General features: G+C 37.3%; 1 protein-coding gene across 2 annotated transcripts in view; it reads left to right on the top strand.

The window, feature by feature from the left end:
• The window catches only part of MYPN (myopalladin), a 75,472-nt gene that overhangs the window by 32,098 nt on the left and 29,454 nt on the right, over window positions 1-13,920 (top strand). For both annotated transcript variants that reach the window (XM_010400753.4, XM_019286507.3), the window contains exons 3-10: window positions 3,779-3,954; window positions 5,451-5,502; window positions 7,532-7,679; window positions 9,182-9,253; window positions 9,462-9,603; window positions 10,169-10,192; window positions 12,199-12,315; window positions 12,739-13,108. In XM_010400753.4, the coding sequence (XP_010399055.2) occupies window positions 3,779-3,954; window positions 5,451-5,502; window positions 7,532-7,679; window positions 9,182-9,253; window positions 9,462-9,603; window positions 10,169-10,192; window positions 12,199-12,315; window positions 12,739-13,108 (1,101 nt within the window). The remainder of the gene's footprint in view (window positions 1-3,778; window positions 3,955-5,450; window positions 5,503-7,531; window positions 7,680-9,181; window positions 9,254-9,461; window positions 9,604-10,168; window positions 10,193-12,198; window positions 12,316-12,738; window positions 13,109-13,920) is intronic.

The raw sequence follows: 13,920 nt of genomic DNA on the forward strand, positions 1-13,920 counted from the left end.
ATTTATAAGCATTGCAGAGAGACAACATTCACACAACATGCTCCTTTTTTCAACTTAATCTCAAAATACTTGAACATTATGCTGAAAATACTGACTACAGAACACACTGCATAGAGAACTAAACACAGGTTTGAAACAGGAGTTTATTCCTGAAGTTTTAAATCTGCAAATTTGCTGCAAATCTGCTGCAAATTTGGGACTAACCAAAGAAAAAAATAACTGCAAAGAAAACAATTAACTCAATCCTGCTTCACTCTTTGAGTCTACTAAAGGAATAAATTGCTTATATACTAATAAAAGAAACATAAAAATTAGCTTACATGGTGTTTTTAAATTTGCTTGTAGGAAAATTAAACTGTGCCTCACAAAAGCATGTGATACAGACGTATCTCTGCACAAACAAAACAGGTTAATTCAAAAAGCTGATCAGTAACACAATGAGTTCTACCTTAATGGCAGTTGTATCAGAGCATTTTGTGTAATGTGTTTTGCTCGATGTGCCACTTCAGTAAGGAAACACATATAAGTGGACACGAAAATATAATATCACTGTACTATGCAAGTTATTTTAATGTTCTGAAAAGATGCTGCTGAAAATGAGATCAAATTCTAGAACATGGGTATTCTCTTTAATCCTTATTCATATCTGCTAAGGCTAACATGCTAAAACAAGGCTACAATATAAGGAAGAGGCATGGGGTAGGTATATAAAAAGACATGAGTAAGTGCCATGACTCATGTCCTAAAGTACACAGTTGTCTACATGAATTACACACCTAAAAGGCAACTTGTACATTCATATACCAAATTTGTGCCTGTACTCACACAACTGCATGAACTGTCTCTCCTGATAATGTGACCATTTTCAGTTATCACCAACTGCAGATCTTGAGAACAACAGTAGAATAAACCATATTGTAGATAGAATTTTTTATATGTCTCCTTTCAGTCTTGCAGGAATCCTATATAATTCCCTTGTCTAGAATTTGAAAAGGCACTAATAATTGTCAAAGGACATTTTCAATCAACCCGGTAATGCACATTACCATACCTCTCCCTTGGGACTGCTAAGCATTTCCTCTACTTGCTCCTGGTAGAGTTGTTATCTATCCCAGACATTGGATGTTTGTGTTCCGGATGCCAGCTACGAGCTATGGTGTCTGTCCCTACATGTGTGCAAGGACAGCACTGAACAGAAAAGAGAATGTGATACTTCCGGGAAACCAGTCAAAAAAACCCCCTTTGTATCCAAGTATTAGTGGGGAAAACTCCAGATTTGGGCAAGCCATTATGGGCAAAGTTTAAAATAGATGTAGCTGTTCATTCTGTTTGAAGAGGTTTTGTTTTAGAGGTTCTGACAGGACTATGACAGAATATGAAAACTAAAAGTCAATCAGAAGAAGTTAGAAAGATAATTATTTTTAAAGGAAATGTATTTTGAATGGAAGCACAAACCAACAGTTTAAAAATAAAGATAACATAAATAAAAAGTAATATTTTCAAAATAAATGTTAGCAAGGAACCATACATTCTAATCTATGGAAAACAATGGTAATGGTACTGTGATCATGAAATCCTTTAAGAGAAAAGTAGTTTATAAGTAATGATTTAAGACCAGTGATTTCACATTTTTAAAACTATTTTTAAGTGCTGCTTCATGCCTTGGGAGAGAAGTTAAAGAGGAGGGTTACACACTCCAGAGCAATAAGTAAATATACACACATGCATACATTCACTCTGTTCTTACACCCTCCCCTCAGTGTCTGCTTTTGGCCACTGTCAGAAGAGCACGCTGGGTTAGGCAGATCTGTAATCTGAGCCAGAACACCCAGGGAGTTCTTCCTTATCCTTCCACATGTGCCAGCTCACCTGGCATCCTTGGATATGTGCTGCTGTTACTGCTCCCTTTTGTATGAGCACAGCTGGCTCTCCAATTTCTAAAGGTGCTGCATGCTCTATGGGCTTGGTTAGTGGCCAGAATGCTGTTTGCATCTTAAACAAGTTCCACTGAGCTTTGAGAAGGAGCATGAATGGCTGCTGAAAGCTAGCTGGAGTAAAGTGTAGTCCTAGGCAGAGTGTCTACTGACAGAACATAGCTCAGGGCATCTCTGGTGTGAATGAAACACAGGGAATACCCTGTTGGTTTTGAGAAAGCCACGTTGGATGGCTTGGACTGAGGGGCACAAACAGGGCCTGGTCTTCTGCTTAGCTACAGAATCAGCATTTAAGTGCTAGATCTGTACTCCTTCATACCTCAGAGACCTCTTGAGGCTCCTTTCTCAATTCTGTATTATACTTCTGTTATATTCTGGGTTTCTGTTGGTATGGACTGTTTAGAGAGTTTTTCTTTTTCAATATATTTGGGGTTTTCTTCATGCTTAATTTGTAGCACAAACTGTTGTTACAAAGTTGTGCAATTGAGCGGTCAAACAAATTTATTTATTCATGTTTTTCCAAAATATCTGAGATGGAAATGTATTGAAGTAAGACAGGAAATACTAATTATTACAATTTATTACTTAAAAACATATCCTTATACTTTCCATAACAATCATATTTTCTGCAGTACCACTCAAATGTTGGCAGGTTCTTTTACCAAGTTACCATATAAGATGGATGAAACAATTAATAATTTTTTTTTAAATCAATTGAATAAAAAATAAGTATGACAGCGACCACCCTCACATGCAGAAGATGCATTAGCTAATCACATGTAATTAAGAAAGTCACAGTAAGAAAATACAAATATTTTTGTGACATTTTATATCTATCTATCCATCTATCTATCTTTATGAGAAAAGTTACAGTGAAAATGAATGCGCTTAAGTTTGGCTTTTCAAATTTCGCTAGTTATCTATAATTACAGGTATTTCTGAGTATTATCTCAAACATTTAACTCTGGATCTTGATACATAGTGCTGCTTCTTCTTCATAAAGCCTAGATTTAATTTGACTCTGTTTCTGCAGACCCACCTGCTTTTTATGCTTCTGTTCTGCCTTGTAACAAGCAAGAGCCATGGGCCTGCTCTCCCCTCCTACCAGCTCTGAGTGAGCCGGTGGTTACTGCCAGTAACACATCCTATAGAGCTGTCTGTGAAGGTGCTGCTTTTCCTTTTGTGTGCATTCCTGCATTTTCCACTGAAACAACCCTTCTGAATACTGAGGGACTTAGGAATGCCTGAGATAGGAGTGTGAAAGCTCTCAAGAGCCTAGTAGATTCTTGGCTATGCAACAGTGTTTAAAGAGGAACACAGCAATATCGTGCAGAAAAGAATTGCTGGTGCAGCTGTCTCACTGGCTGTTTCTGTATGGAAATACCTCTGTATTGTAATAGATCAACTTTCTTACCTCAGGATAGACTTATGCCATTTTCTATAAAAAACAGATTTTGTTAAGTATATGACAAAATAAGGACAAATTTCAGTCACATTTTGAATTAACATGAACTTAGGAAACACAAGTTTGGGGGAAATTTGTTAACTTAGGGCTGGGTTTTTTTGCTGCACTTTAAGCCACTACACAGATCTGATTGTACCTAAAGAGAAAATCAGAGCTGGATTGACAGTGTTCCAAATTTAGAGCTCTTTTACTCTTTATTGAATATTATGAAAATCATCAATATTTTATTCCTATGACTGTTGATTCAATACTTGCCTGCAGTACTCTGTCAGAATCTTCAGGCTAAACATACCAATTTTATCATCAGAAAGACTTCAAACATTATCATCCTAGTTATCAAGTAGTTTGCATTGAAAAACAATTTCTTTTTGCCTTGTAGGTGGTACTGTGAAGGGAAGGAGCTTGAAAACTCACCAGACATTCAAATTATCCAGACAGGTGATCGACACTCTTTGATTATTGTTGAAGCTTTTGAGGAGGACACAGGGCGCTACTCGTGCTTTGCTTCCAACATCTATGGAACAGACTCCACTTCTGCAGAGATTTACATAGAAGGTACTCTTAGAAGTGCTGCAGAAACTGATTGTTGAAATTGGTCATATGGGATTAAGATACAATTATGTATCTTGCTTGCTAACTGTCATCGTTTTGTCACAAAAAATATATAGCAGGAGTCAAATCTCTTCATCATTACTAATACCTTTATTATTTTCCTGTAAAACACTCTTCAGACAAGGGACCAGCACTTACATGTAATTTTATTGTGTTACTTCCCAGAGATTTTATATATCTCACTGCAAGATCCAAGTCTAAAAATATTCCAATTCTGAAGCCACCTTGTATTTTTTGTATGTGGAACTCTACAGAAGTATAAGAAACTAAAATTTATGTCTAATTCTTATTCTTCCTTTTCCCTACAGTCCCTACAAATTGAATGTAGGACAGCTTCATCTTAACCCTTTATTGGGACCTTGTAACCAAAATAAATATGCCATCAATTTGACGTTCTACTTGCCCAGTAGATGCTGTAAATCAAACAGAAGATACACCTGCAGATTTAGGTGTCTTTTCTTTCTCCTTATGCCTTTTACTATATCTAAGAGTGATCTATTTATTATATTTGTCTTTAACACTTTCTTGGAGAAGATTTTAGATTGAATCCATTATTGTGCTAGCAGGACTGTAAACTTAAAATAAACACATAGGATTTTTTTTCTATTTCTCTCAGAGAAATATGCTATGAGCACCGTCACTGACCACAGTGGGACCATTCATAAATTAAAGCACTGCCCTAAAGGTGAATTTCGTTCTGCTGTTATTCTTCTTTCCTGTCTCTAATCTGACAGTGAAAGGACGAATCCTTTTTTAGTATCTGCACTGCCCCTGACATTAATGGGAGATGTCTGTGCTTGGCAGGGATTTACAAGTTCTTGAAACAGGGGCCAAGGTCTGCTTTTACCCAACTCAGTGGATGCTGGATGGGAGCCATGGCTGATGGAGATGCTCACTGGCAGGAACTGCAGAGAAAATGCAAATTCCAAGCACAGTGAAGGCTGAGTCAGAAGTGTAAAATGTCTCAGTGACTGACAGCTGTTAGTAAACCGAGCTAGTATCTTCTCCATACTGTGCTACAAGGCACTAGCTGGAGAATAATAGCTGTCATTCCAGGTCTCTATCTTTTTTCTTTTAATCTGATAGTATCAGGCATCTGAGAGAAGAAAACTCTCACTTGATTCACAACACCAAATATGGATTAAATCATAGAGGCATTTTAAAGAGAACCAAGGAACACCCAGATGTTCATTCACTCTTGGATGTTGTTTTCCTTACTTCAGTTGCACCTCCTCCCAAATCTGCCTTATCTCAACAGCAGTTCTGTATCTTGCACAGTATGGAATGCTGGTTCATTTCCCCTGCAATGTGATCTTTTGTCTTGGCATAGCTTTATAATACATATCCATAGAGTGGTCTAGAAGAAATCCGAATAAAGGTTTGTATCATTCATAGAGAAACTCCAAAAACCCCTCTGCTAAATTATTTTTTTTTCATAGGCATCTCTTCTTCTGACTCTGAAGGTGAAATCATCAAAGACGAAATGGATCAGTAAGTTTAAAATCAATTACATCATCTGTATTTCTTACAGTCAAAAAACCCACAAGTGCAGACATTTCAGTTTGCAGCTTCCAACACTTTATTATTCTGTTTAGGATTTGTTGGGATTGGTTGGGTTGAATTTTGTGTGCTCATTTGTTTGCTTTACAGATGGAACAAACACACATTTGTTTGCTTGTGAGTCCTCAACTTTTGATTAAGAATTGAAATTTTAGTATTAAATATTAATATAAGAAGATGTTACCATAAAGACTGAAATTCTAAAATGAATTTACTAAAACAAAAACCATTTGCCTAGATCCAACTTAAATGCTGATTTAAGTGTCTGACTTGGACAAAAAATATAGTACAATTTCTCACATGAAAATACATAAGGTTTTTGGCAGAATATAGGTAGAGACTGATTATTTAGATTTAAGATAAAGAAATTAATAGACATGTACTAGAGTGAACTGAAATGATGGTATAAAAGACTACTTAATTATAAAAAGAAAAAATGTCAGATGTGATCTGGTATCTGGGAAATATTTATTTATTTTTCCCCGATAATTTAGACCCTGATCCAATGCTGTTAAAATTCTTTCAGAATTAAAGTCCTTCTATTAATTAGAAAGGAAGTCAGAATGGTTAAAAGCTAAAATACTCAGTCTTTTATTTTGAAATCCTTTGTATGTACAGATTCAACATCAAAAGCAACCAGTGCTTCATAGAAGAGGCCTTAATTAGACAGACTTATGCACCGTGTTGGCTTTTTCCCATCACTAAGGAGAATTATACTCATTACAAATGTCAGTTTTTAAAATGCAAAGAGAAGATATTTGCAGTGTATTTGACTGAAGACCTCAGGCTGACAGCAAAACCTGTTGTATGTAATTTAAACTTCAAAGTCATAAAGTACTCCAGATTGAATTGGTTTATGGACTTTGATAAATGTTAGGATTTTTATAAAACTGAAGATCAAGAAGGTCTCAAACTGGGGATGTACTGCTAATTGTTTTAGGATGAATTGTGAAGTTTTCCATTCTAGCTCAGACTTGTCCAAGTGTCACAAGCATTTTTTTTTCACATTCATGTCATTAGGTGTCAATGTAGGGTTGACCAGGATCCTGATCACATGATGGCATCTTTAAATCACTTACCTCATTAAGCTGTGAGGTAATTTTTTTCTCAGAATGCTGCTTTGACATCACAGTAGGATGTCTTCAAATAATCACATTACGAAAGACCAGGTTTGGGTATGATAAGCGTGTCTTCATTTTTGCTTGGCTTCCAGTTGTCATCACATGAATCTGAACACTGGTAACTGAAGGGAGTTAATACGAGAACAGCTGCTAAAAGAAGTTCGAAAGAGAAATCAGTGATCACAATAGTTGTATCTTCACTCTGAGTAATGCTTCTTCTGTTTTGAAGGCTAGCTTTCCTGGGGGGACCTCAAACTGAATAAAAAGACCAGCTCTTCACTGTCTGCATTATTCCACCTAGCAATAAAATTTAAAAGGGTCAACTCTTACATTTCCATATATAAACAACCACAAAGTGAAGAGGTGTCAATCTCTAGCAAAGTTGATGATAGCAACTTTGATGATATGTTGGTCAGAAAGCATGTCTCTTTTATTTTTCAGCAATTAATTTTTGAATCTGTATCCAAGCAAACCATAGTATTTTCATTACCTTATAGGCCCACTCTTCACAGAATAGAAACTAGCAGTGTCCTCTGTGAAACTAGCACTGCTTTCTCATGCTACTCTCAGCTGGTAACAGCCACAATTGCATTGATCCAGGCCATTTATTGCATTTGGTGTGGCTGAACTAAGTATGAGATATTAGAGTGGCCAGATAGCTGGGTGACTTACAAAGTGCAGTTTTACCTAGGAGGAGTACATATCAGCTTAGGTCAAGAGGAATTCAATCCCAGAAGTGAGGCTGGGGTTGACATGTAACTGAGACAGACATAACTTAGGGGCACACACAGAGCTCTAGCTTCAAGTTAGAGAATTTGTTCTCGGTTAATATTTCACAGCAAACCAAAGCCAGCCAACACCTCCGTGAATGCAGCATCTCCTGCTGTCAGAACTGCAACCAAGCATCAAGAAACTTCCAAGACACCATCAGCTGTGGTTCAGTCTGTGTCTGTACCTGTCCAGGCTGTGTCAACACCAGTTAGCCAGGTAGGTGGGACAATGTGGTGAATTTCAAGGAGTAAAAGCAAGCTCTTAAAAAAAGTATTTCTTCTACAGTTTGTGACTGAGAACCCCAAATTTTCTGGCGTTTGCTTTGCTGTTGAACTTCAGCTTTGAGCCTCACAGCCATACAGTCCACAGGGGAATGGCCCTGCCTCCAAGGCAACCTGGAGCACCTGCCCAAGGGCAGGGTGCCTTCCTTCCCCGGCTGCACGAGGAGCAGGAGGAGCAGGTGGCTCAGCCAGCACTGGGAATTCATGTGCCTTCCAGCAGCTCAGAGACGGAAAGGGCACCTGGATGTGTGAGTCACCTTCCCGGCCTCTCCTCATCGAAGACTGGCTCATCCACTTTCCAGCCCAGCACATTTTCCTCTCCCTCACTACAGAACTCACTTGAAATCTTTTCCTTTCAATGAAACTCATTTTAAGCTGAATCGTTTCACTACTATGTTTACTTTATATGTAGATAAGTTGTTTGCCACATACCATTTTACTATCAACATCAAAGAGTTTCTAATTAACATTACCATGCATTTGGAATCGTTTTTGTTGCAAACTGTCAGCATGTTCACAGCTGTGAATTCTTTCCTGATAGGAAAGAGGAGCCATACTTAGTTAAAACGGAAAAGTTCACGAGTTTCTGAATTTCTCGCTTTACAGTGCCTTTTCAAAGTTTACAGCCCAGAATTAGGTGGTAACCAATAAACAGATACTGAACAGGTGAAGTAATGCACGTTTACTTTTGACTACAATGAGAATAGAACTAAGCCCCTGCAACACTTTGCCATTTTGAGAGAAGATGCTTAAGGGTAATAGTTACCTCAAAAATCACTACTTTAAAATTTTGTTGGCTTATAAGGCACCATCTATGTAATTTGAATGTTTCCTGAGATACTGAATCATTAATTCTGCTGTTCTGGGGCAACTCCTATTACACTAAAATAAAAAACTATATTAAATACTCAAGCTATATAACAAAGTTTTCCAGAAGGAGAACAATTCCATTCTGTTTTCACTGAGTAGGATCAATAGGTTGATATCCCACCTCTCTATATGGTCTGGTTTTGGCAAAGGAGAAGAATTATAGTAGCAGTCACAGATGTGACTTGACTTAACATTTCCTTTTTAACATCAATAACCATTTTCTAAGTAAGAATTTTTAAAAGAGGACTATGACCAAGCAGACAACATATATTTGCCTTACTGAAGTATTAAGAAAAGATGTTCCAATACACTTCAGTAAAGCTTTTCTTGCCATGATTAACTGAGTAAGGCAATAAAGTACTAACAGCATTTTTGTTGTTATCCCATCCAGGAAGATCACCAGCAGTTGTCCACAATAGAATTTCTGTTCATTGCCTTAAGTATTTTGCTTTGGACTTCATCCTCCAAAATCTCTTTTATGTCATTCCAAAAGCACATTTCTCCTGTATATGAAAAAATAATGTCTGTACACCTAAACATCATCTTGTGATGTTTTGCAATCTACAGGCTCAAAGCCCCACTAATTATTTGCAAGGACTGGATGGAAGACCTATAATTGCTGCTCCTGTATTTACAAAGGTAATCTGTTCTATGACATATTTGAAAAGTAGAGGTCAGATAACTAAAGAGAGATAATTAAAAATTAGCTCTCAAAAAAAAGGCAAAAAAATCCTTTTCCTAAGCCATTCATAGGTTTAAGTGGCTTTATTAATAAATCTTATTGAAATCAGTATTATTTCCAGACCATTAAGACATTTACTGACTGTCTATTCATTTTCTCTATTAGATGTTACAGGATATTTCAGCTTCTGAGGGGCAGCTTGTTGTTTTTGAATGTCGGGTGAAAGGAGCTCCTTCCCCAAAGGTTGAATGGTATAGAGAAGGAACACTGATAGAAGACTCTCCAGATTTTAGGATATTACAGAAAAGTATGTTTCTTGTGTTAAAACATTGTGTCTAATAAAATATAGGCAAGCAACAAAATTGCTAACATAGCAACAGTGTGAATTTCTTATTACAACTGTAATTTTAATTTTCAAACAGTCAGAACATCTGCAACTTTCTCAAAGTCACTGAAATGCTAAAATTGTGGAAATTCAACAGAAATTCCTTAAATACCACACTAAACTAAACCTAAATGAAACAATAGTTCATCATAACTTGATTTCATGTGGGTCAGAGTTTCATAAATTGTCTTCAAGACACAATAAAGTTGTGCCAATACTGAAAAAAAACCCCAGCTACTTGGAGAATTTATTTCCTATTTCTAAGTTCCCAACAGTGTTCATAAGTGTTCATATTGTTCAGTGGCTTTGACATACCATTGAGTATAAGGCCTGGCTGTCTTCACCACCCCTTAAACAGAAAATTGGATCAAAAAGAGTACTCCATCACATTAAGAAGGTCAATTTTTTTATTTTGTGCTTAAGAAAAAAGAAATCTTGGTAAAAGTAACTATATTCAATCTAATAATTCTGCTCTTCTTCCCTGTAGAACCACGATCTATGGCTGAACCAGGTGGGGATCATCAAAAGGCTCATAATTTTTTCATTGCATAAATGTGGTGATTTAACCTCACAAAATATTAATTATTAAAACTTCATTATTTAATTAACATAATTTCTTCTTTTCCCCATGTTCCATAGCTACTAATGACATACATTTCACTGTAGACTGTTCCACAAACATGTAATTTGATTTAATTCAGTCTCTTTTGAAGAAGATGTTTCCATTCTGCTTTGCCCCAGTTTTAACTCAGGATCTAAATGAGCTAAAGATTAATGAAATCAATGTATGAGGGTCCCCTGTACATCTGAGGTCCTGAAGTATACGAGATGAGGTAGATCTGAGCTATTTTTATCTAGTTTACCAGTTAGGGAACATTGCATCAGATGTTTAGCCATGTCAGCCATTCCCTGTGCTCCCTACCAATGTAATGTGAGAGTACCACATCAGGTGTTCACCCCTGATATCAGCAAATCCTATAAATGTGGCTGGATCTGCTGATTTCAAGGATCAGGGCAGAATGTAGGCTATGTCACATGGTTGAAGCAGAGGAGTCTTATAGCTTTCATTATTTCTCCATGAGAGATTCACTCTCCTCATTATGCTTTTTGCTATTAAAAATAGGAAGCTTCCCCTCTTAGGATGGAAAATTACCAAAGGAGTATTAATTCTTATGGAACATAAACTTCTGTAACTATTCTCCTTGCCCTATTCAAAACCTTTTTACCCCAAAAAGTGTCTTGAAAGAAACTGCCACTGTCTGAGATTTAGGAATGAAAAAATGGAGCTTCAACCAGAAGCCACTGACACGGTTCTGTTACTGTCCAGTGGCATCACTGCTGAGTAATGTGAAGCAGTTTTTAGGGGATAATCAGTTGGGTGCAGTTGTCGCAGCCTCATCACCTGCTGCTCATTCAGAAGGAATCTGGACTTCCATGCATGCAGTGGTTGGCAGATCCCAGCATGATAAACTAGATGCTATAATGCCTTAAACTAGTTCTGTTATCATACTGCTATAATAAACTATTATTCTCCTATAGTTGATAGCAAACAATCTCTTTGTTGCCATTAGATTGTCCTTGGTGATGACATGAAACAATCAAATTTAAGTGTGTTATGGCCTTTGACAAAAGTACTCATAAAATATTTATCCTGTAGGGTTTTAGGAAAGTTTATCGAAAAATGGTAGAAAAATAGTCACTGAGTAGGTGAAGAAATTTTATCAGCCCACATTTCAATCCACTTTAGATGTTACTGTTCCTCCCCCTCCCAGCTGCACAGCCAAAACAAAAGATTTAAAATTCCATCACAATAGGTATTTATTAGGTGGTACTGCTGCCAGACGTGTCAGATACTGGTCAGACAGGAATATCATAAACCCAGATTGACTTTTCTAGATGGAACATAATTTTTGCTAGTACAATTTTGCTAGCATATTTTGGGTGCCCATTAGTCATCTTCACAAGGAAGTGAAAAGGCAACTTTCCGTAAGCACAGTTAGCACAATGCCCTCTATCTGCAAATCTGCACTGATATTTTTGAAAACAACAGCCTATATGTATGTGTTTTATATTTCTCCCCCTTACAGAGTGACTCCACTTGAAATGTTCCCAGTCAATTATAATTAATCTTTCAATCTGCAGAGATAAAAATACCTATGTTTTAGTGAGCTGAGAGTGTGGAGTAAACTGTATTTTTCCAAATTAAATTTTAAGTTCTTTTAAGTCTGTACTTCATGTGTTAGGAAAACATTTTCTAATGTTTTCCACACACTGCTGACACCTGTTCTTTGCTTTCATTGGGCATGCTGGAACACAGAGGGTACCAGTTGCTGCAGACAATGCTGATAACAGCTGCTGCACACAAAGGCTGCTAAAACTGATAATACTGATGGAACTAGAAACAAACTGAGCAAGGTGGAAGACCTTAAGGAAATCTCCCCAAAGGTAGTCAGGGTTCTGTGTGTTTTTTCATTGCATGTTCACTTCAAGTACTAATCCTGCTCTCATGCTTTGCAGAGGAGATTTGTACTCTCGTTATTGCTGAAGTATTTTCAGAAGATTCCGGCAGTTTCACCTGTACTGCAAGCAATAAATATGGCACAGTATCCAGTATAGCTCGTCTGACTGTCAAAGGTAAGAGTTTGAGTCCTTTGCTCCCTAGTAAATCCGAGCAGAGCAGGCTGTGATTTATGCTATGTACTGTTGACTCCAATGCAGCTCCAAGTTCTGGCAATGTTCTTCATAACTAAAAAGTGTGAGAACTCTCAGAGGAAAAAAAAAATAAAAATGTTTGCATTTCAAAGATGTAGTGGAAATCACTGGGGACGTGGCTGAAGACCACTGACTGATTTTCCAAACTGCAACAGTGCCTCTTTACCCTCTACCTTTACAATATTCCTTTTTTAAGGGAATTTGTTCTTAAACAAACGAGGTCAAACAACTCAGTCCAACAGCTGGAAGGACAGAGTGAGTTTTTTGAACTATAACTTTTGGGATTTCTTTTCACGATGATTTATGGCATTTACATATCCCAAGGTTTGACTTCTCCTCTTTCAGCACCTGAAGACAGCAGTAATGCTGCTGCCCTTCACACGACGGGCTCCATTGACTTTGTCGCTACTGAACACCAACCTCCCCCACAAACTCCTTCCAGCCGTGCAGCAATTCAAACACCCAAACCTAAACTCGAAGGTGTTCTTGTGAACCACAATGAACCCAGGTCGAGTTCCAAGGTAGGGCTCCGTGTACACTTCAAGCTGCCTGAAGATGAAAAAGGAAGTGAACCATCCTCAGAGGATGGACCTGGTGCTGCAAACCAAACCAGACCCAACCATTTCCCAGAGAAGATAAATGGACAGCCAGTGAAAATACCAGAGCCAACATCACCATCCAAGGAACCTCCCCCAGTACTGGCTAAACCAAAGCTGTAAGTAAACAGAAGTCTAATTCTCAGGAGCATCACTGATATTATTTAGTATATATTGACAACACTATTGCACTAGAGCAAAAACTCAAATGCACAATAAAAAGATTGTAGGTATCACATGGCATTGGCCTAATGAACCATACATAATCTTAGAAATCATATTCTACAGAGCTAGATTATTTTTTCTGTATATCTCTCTCAGGAAAAGTCATCTCCAGTTTTAAAAGGAAAATGTTTTCACTTTGAAATGTTATTAATTCCACAATGTTTCCTGCTGCAATCAAAAGGTGAAGAAAATTGACCTTATACAGGCAAAATAAAAGCAGGTTCTTCAAACATATCTCACTCAATTCTGGGTATGCAGTGTTGCTCAAGTCAGGCATATTCAGTCTTACACATAGTACAGACTGGCAACCAGCAAGTAACTGTCATCCCAAACGCCATACCTCATGACTTTTATGTCCCACAAACATCATCTCCTCCTAAAACAGATAAAATACTTGGAAATGCTTGATAATGTGAAGGCACTTGAACTAAAAAGCACCTTCATGATTGGTGCACTGGGAGCTCAGGAGAAATTTGAAAAAGTGGTGTCGTTTTCCTAGAGGATAATTTATGGAATTCACACTGCAGTTTATTAAGAAAGGTATTTTCAGCATTTTTTAAACCTCCCACATATAGTTTTAACAAAAAGCACACAGACACCTTCATTTCATTTCTTAAATAGGCAGAAGCTTTACCTAAGGGCTCAGGAAGGACTTTATAAAGTAATTCACTGGTACTCTTCAGCAGGGATGTAATTTCATAGCATA

Source organism: Corvus cornix, chromosome 6 (genome assembly GCF_000738735.6).
Source record: "Corvus cornix cornix isolate S_Up_H32 chromosome 6, ASM73873v5, whole genome shotgun sequence".
Taxonomy (NCBI): Eukaryota; Metazoa; Chordata; class Aves; order Passeriformes; family Corvidae; genus Corvus; species Corvus cornix.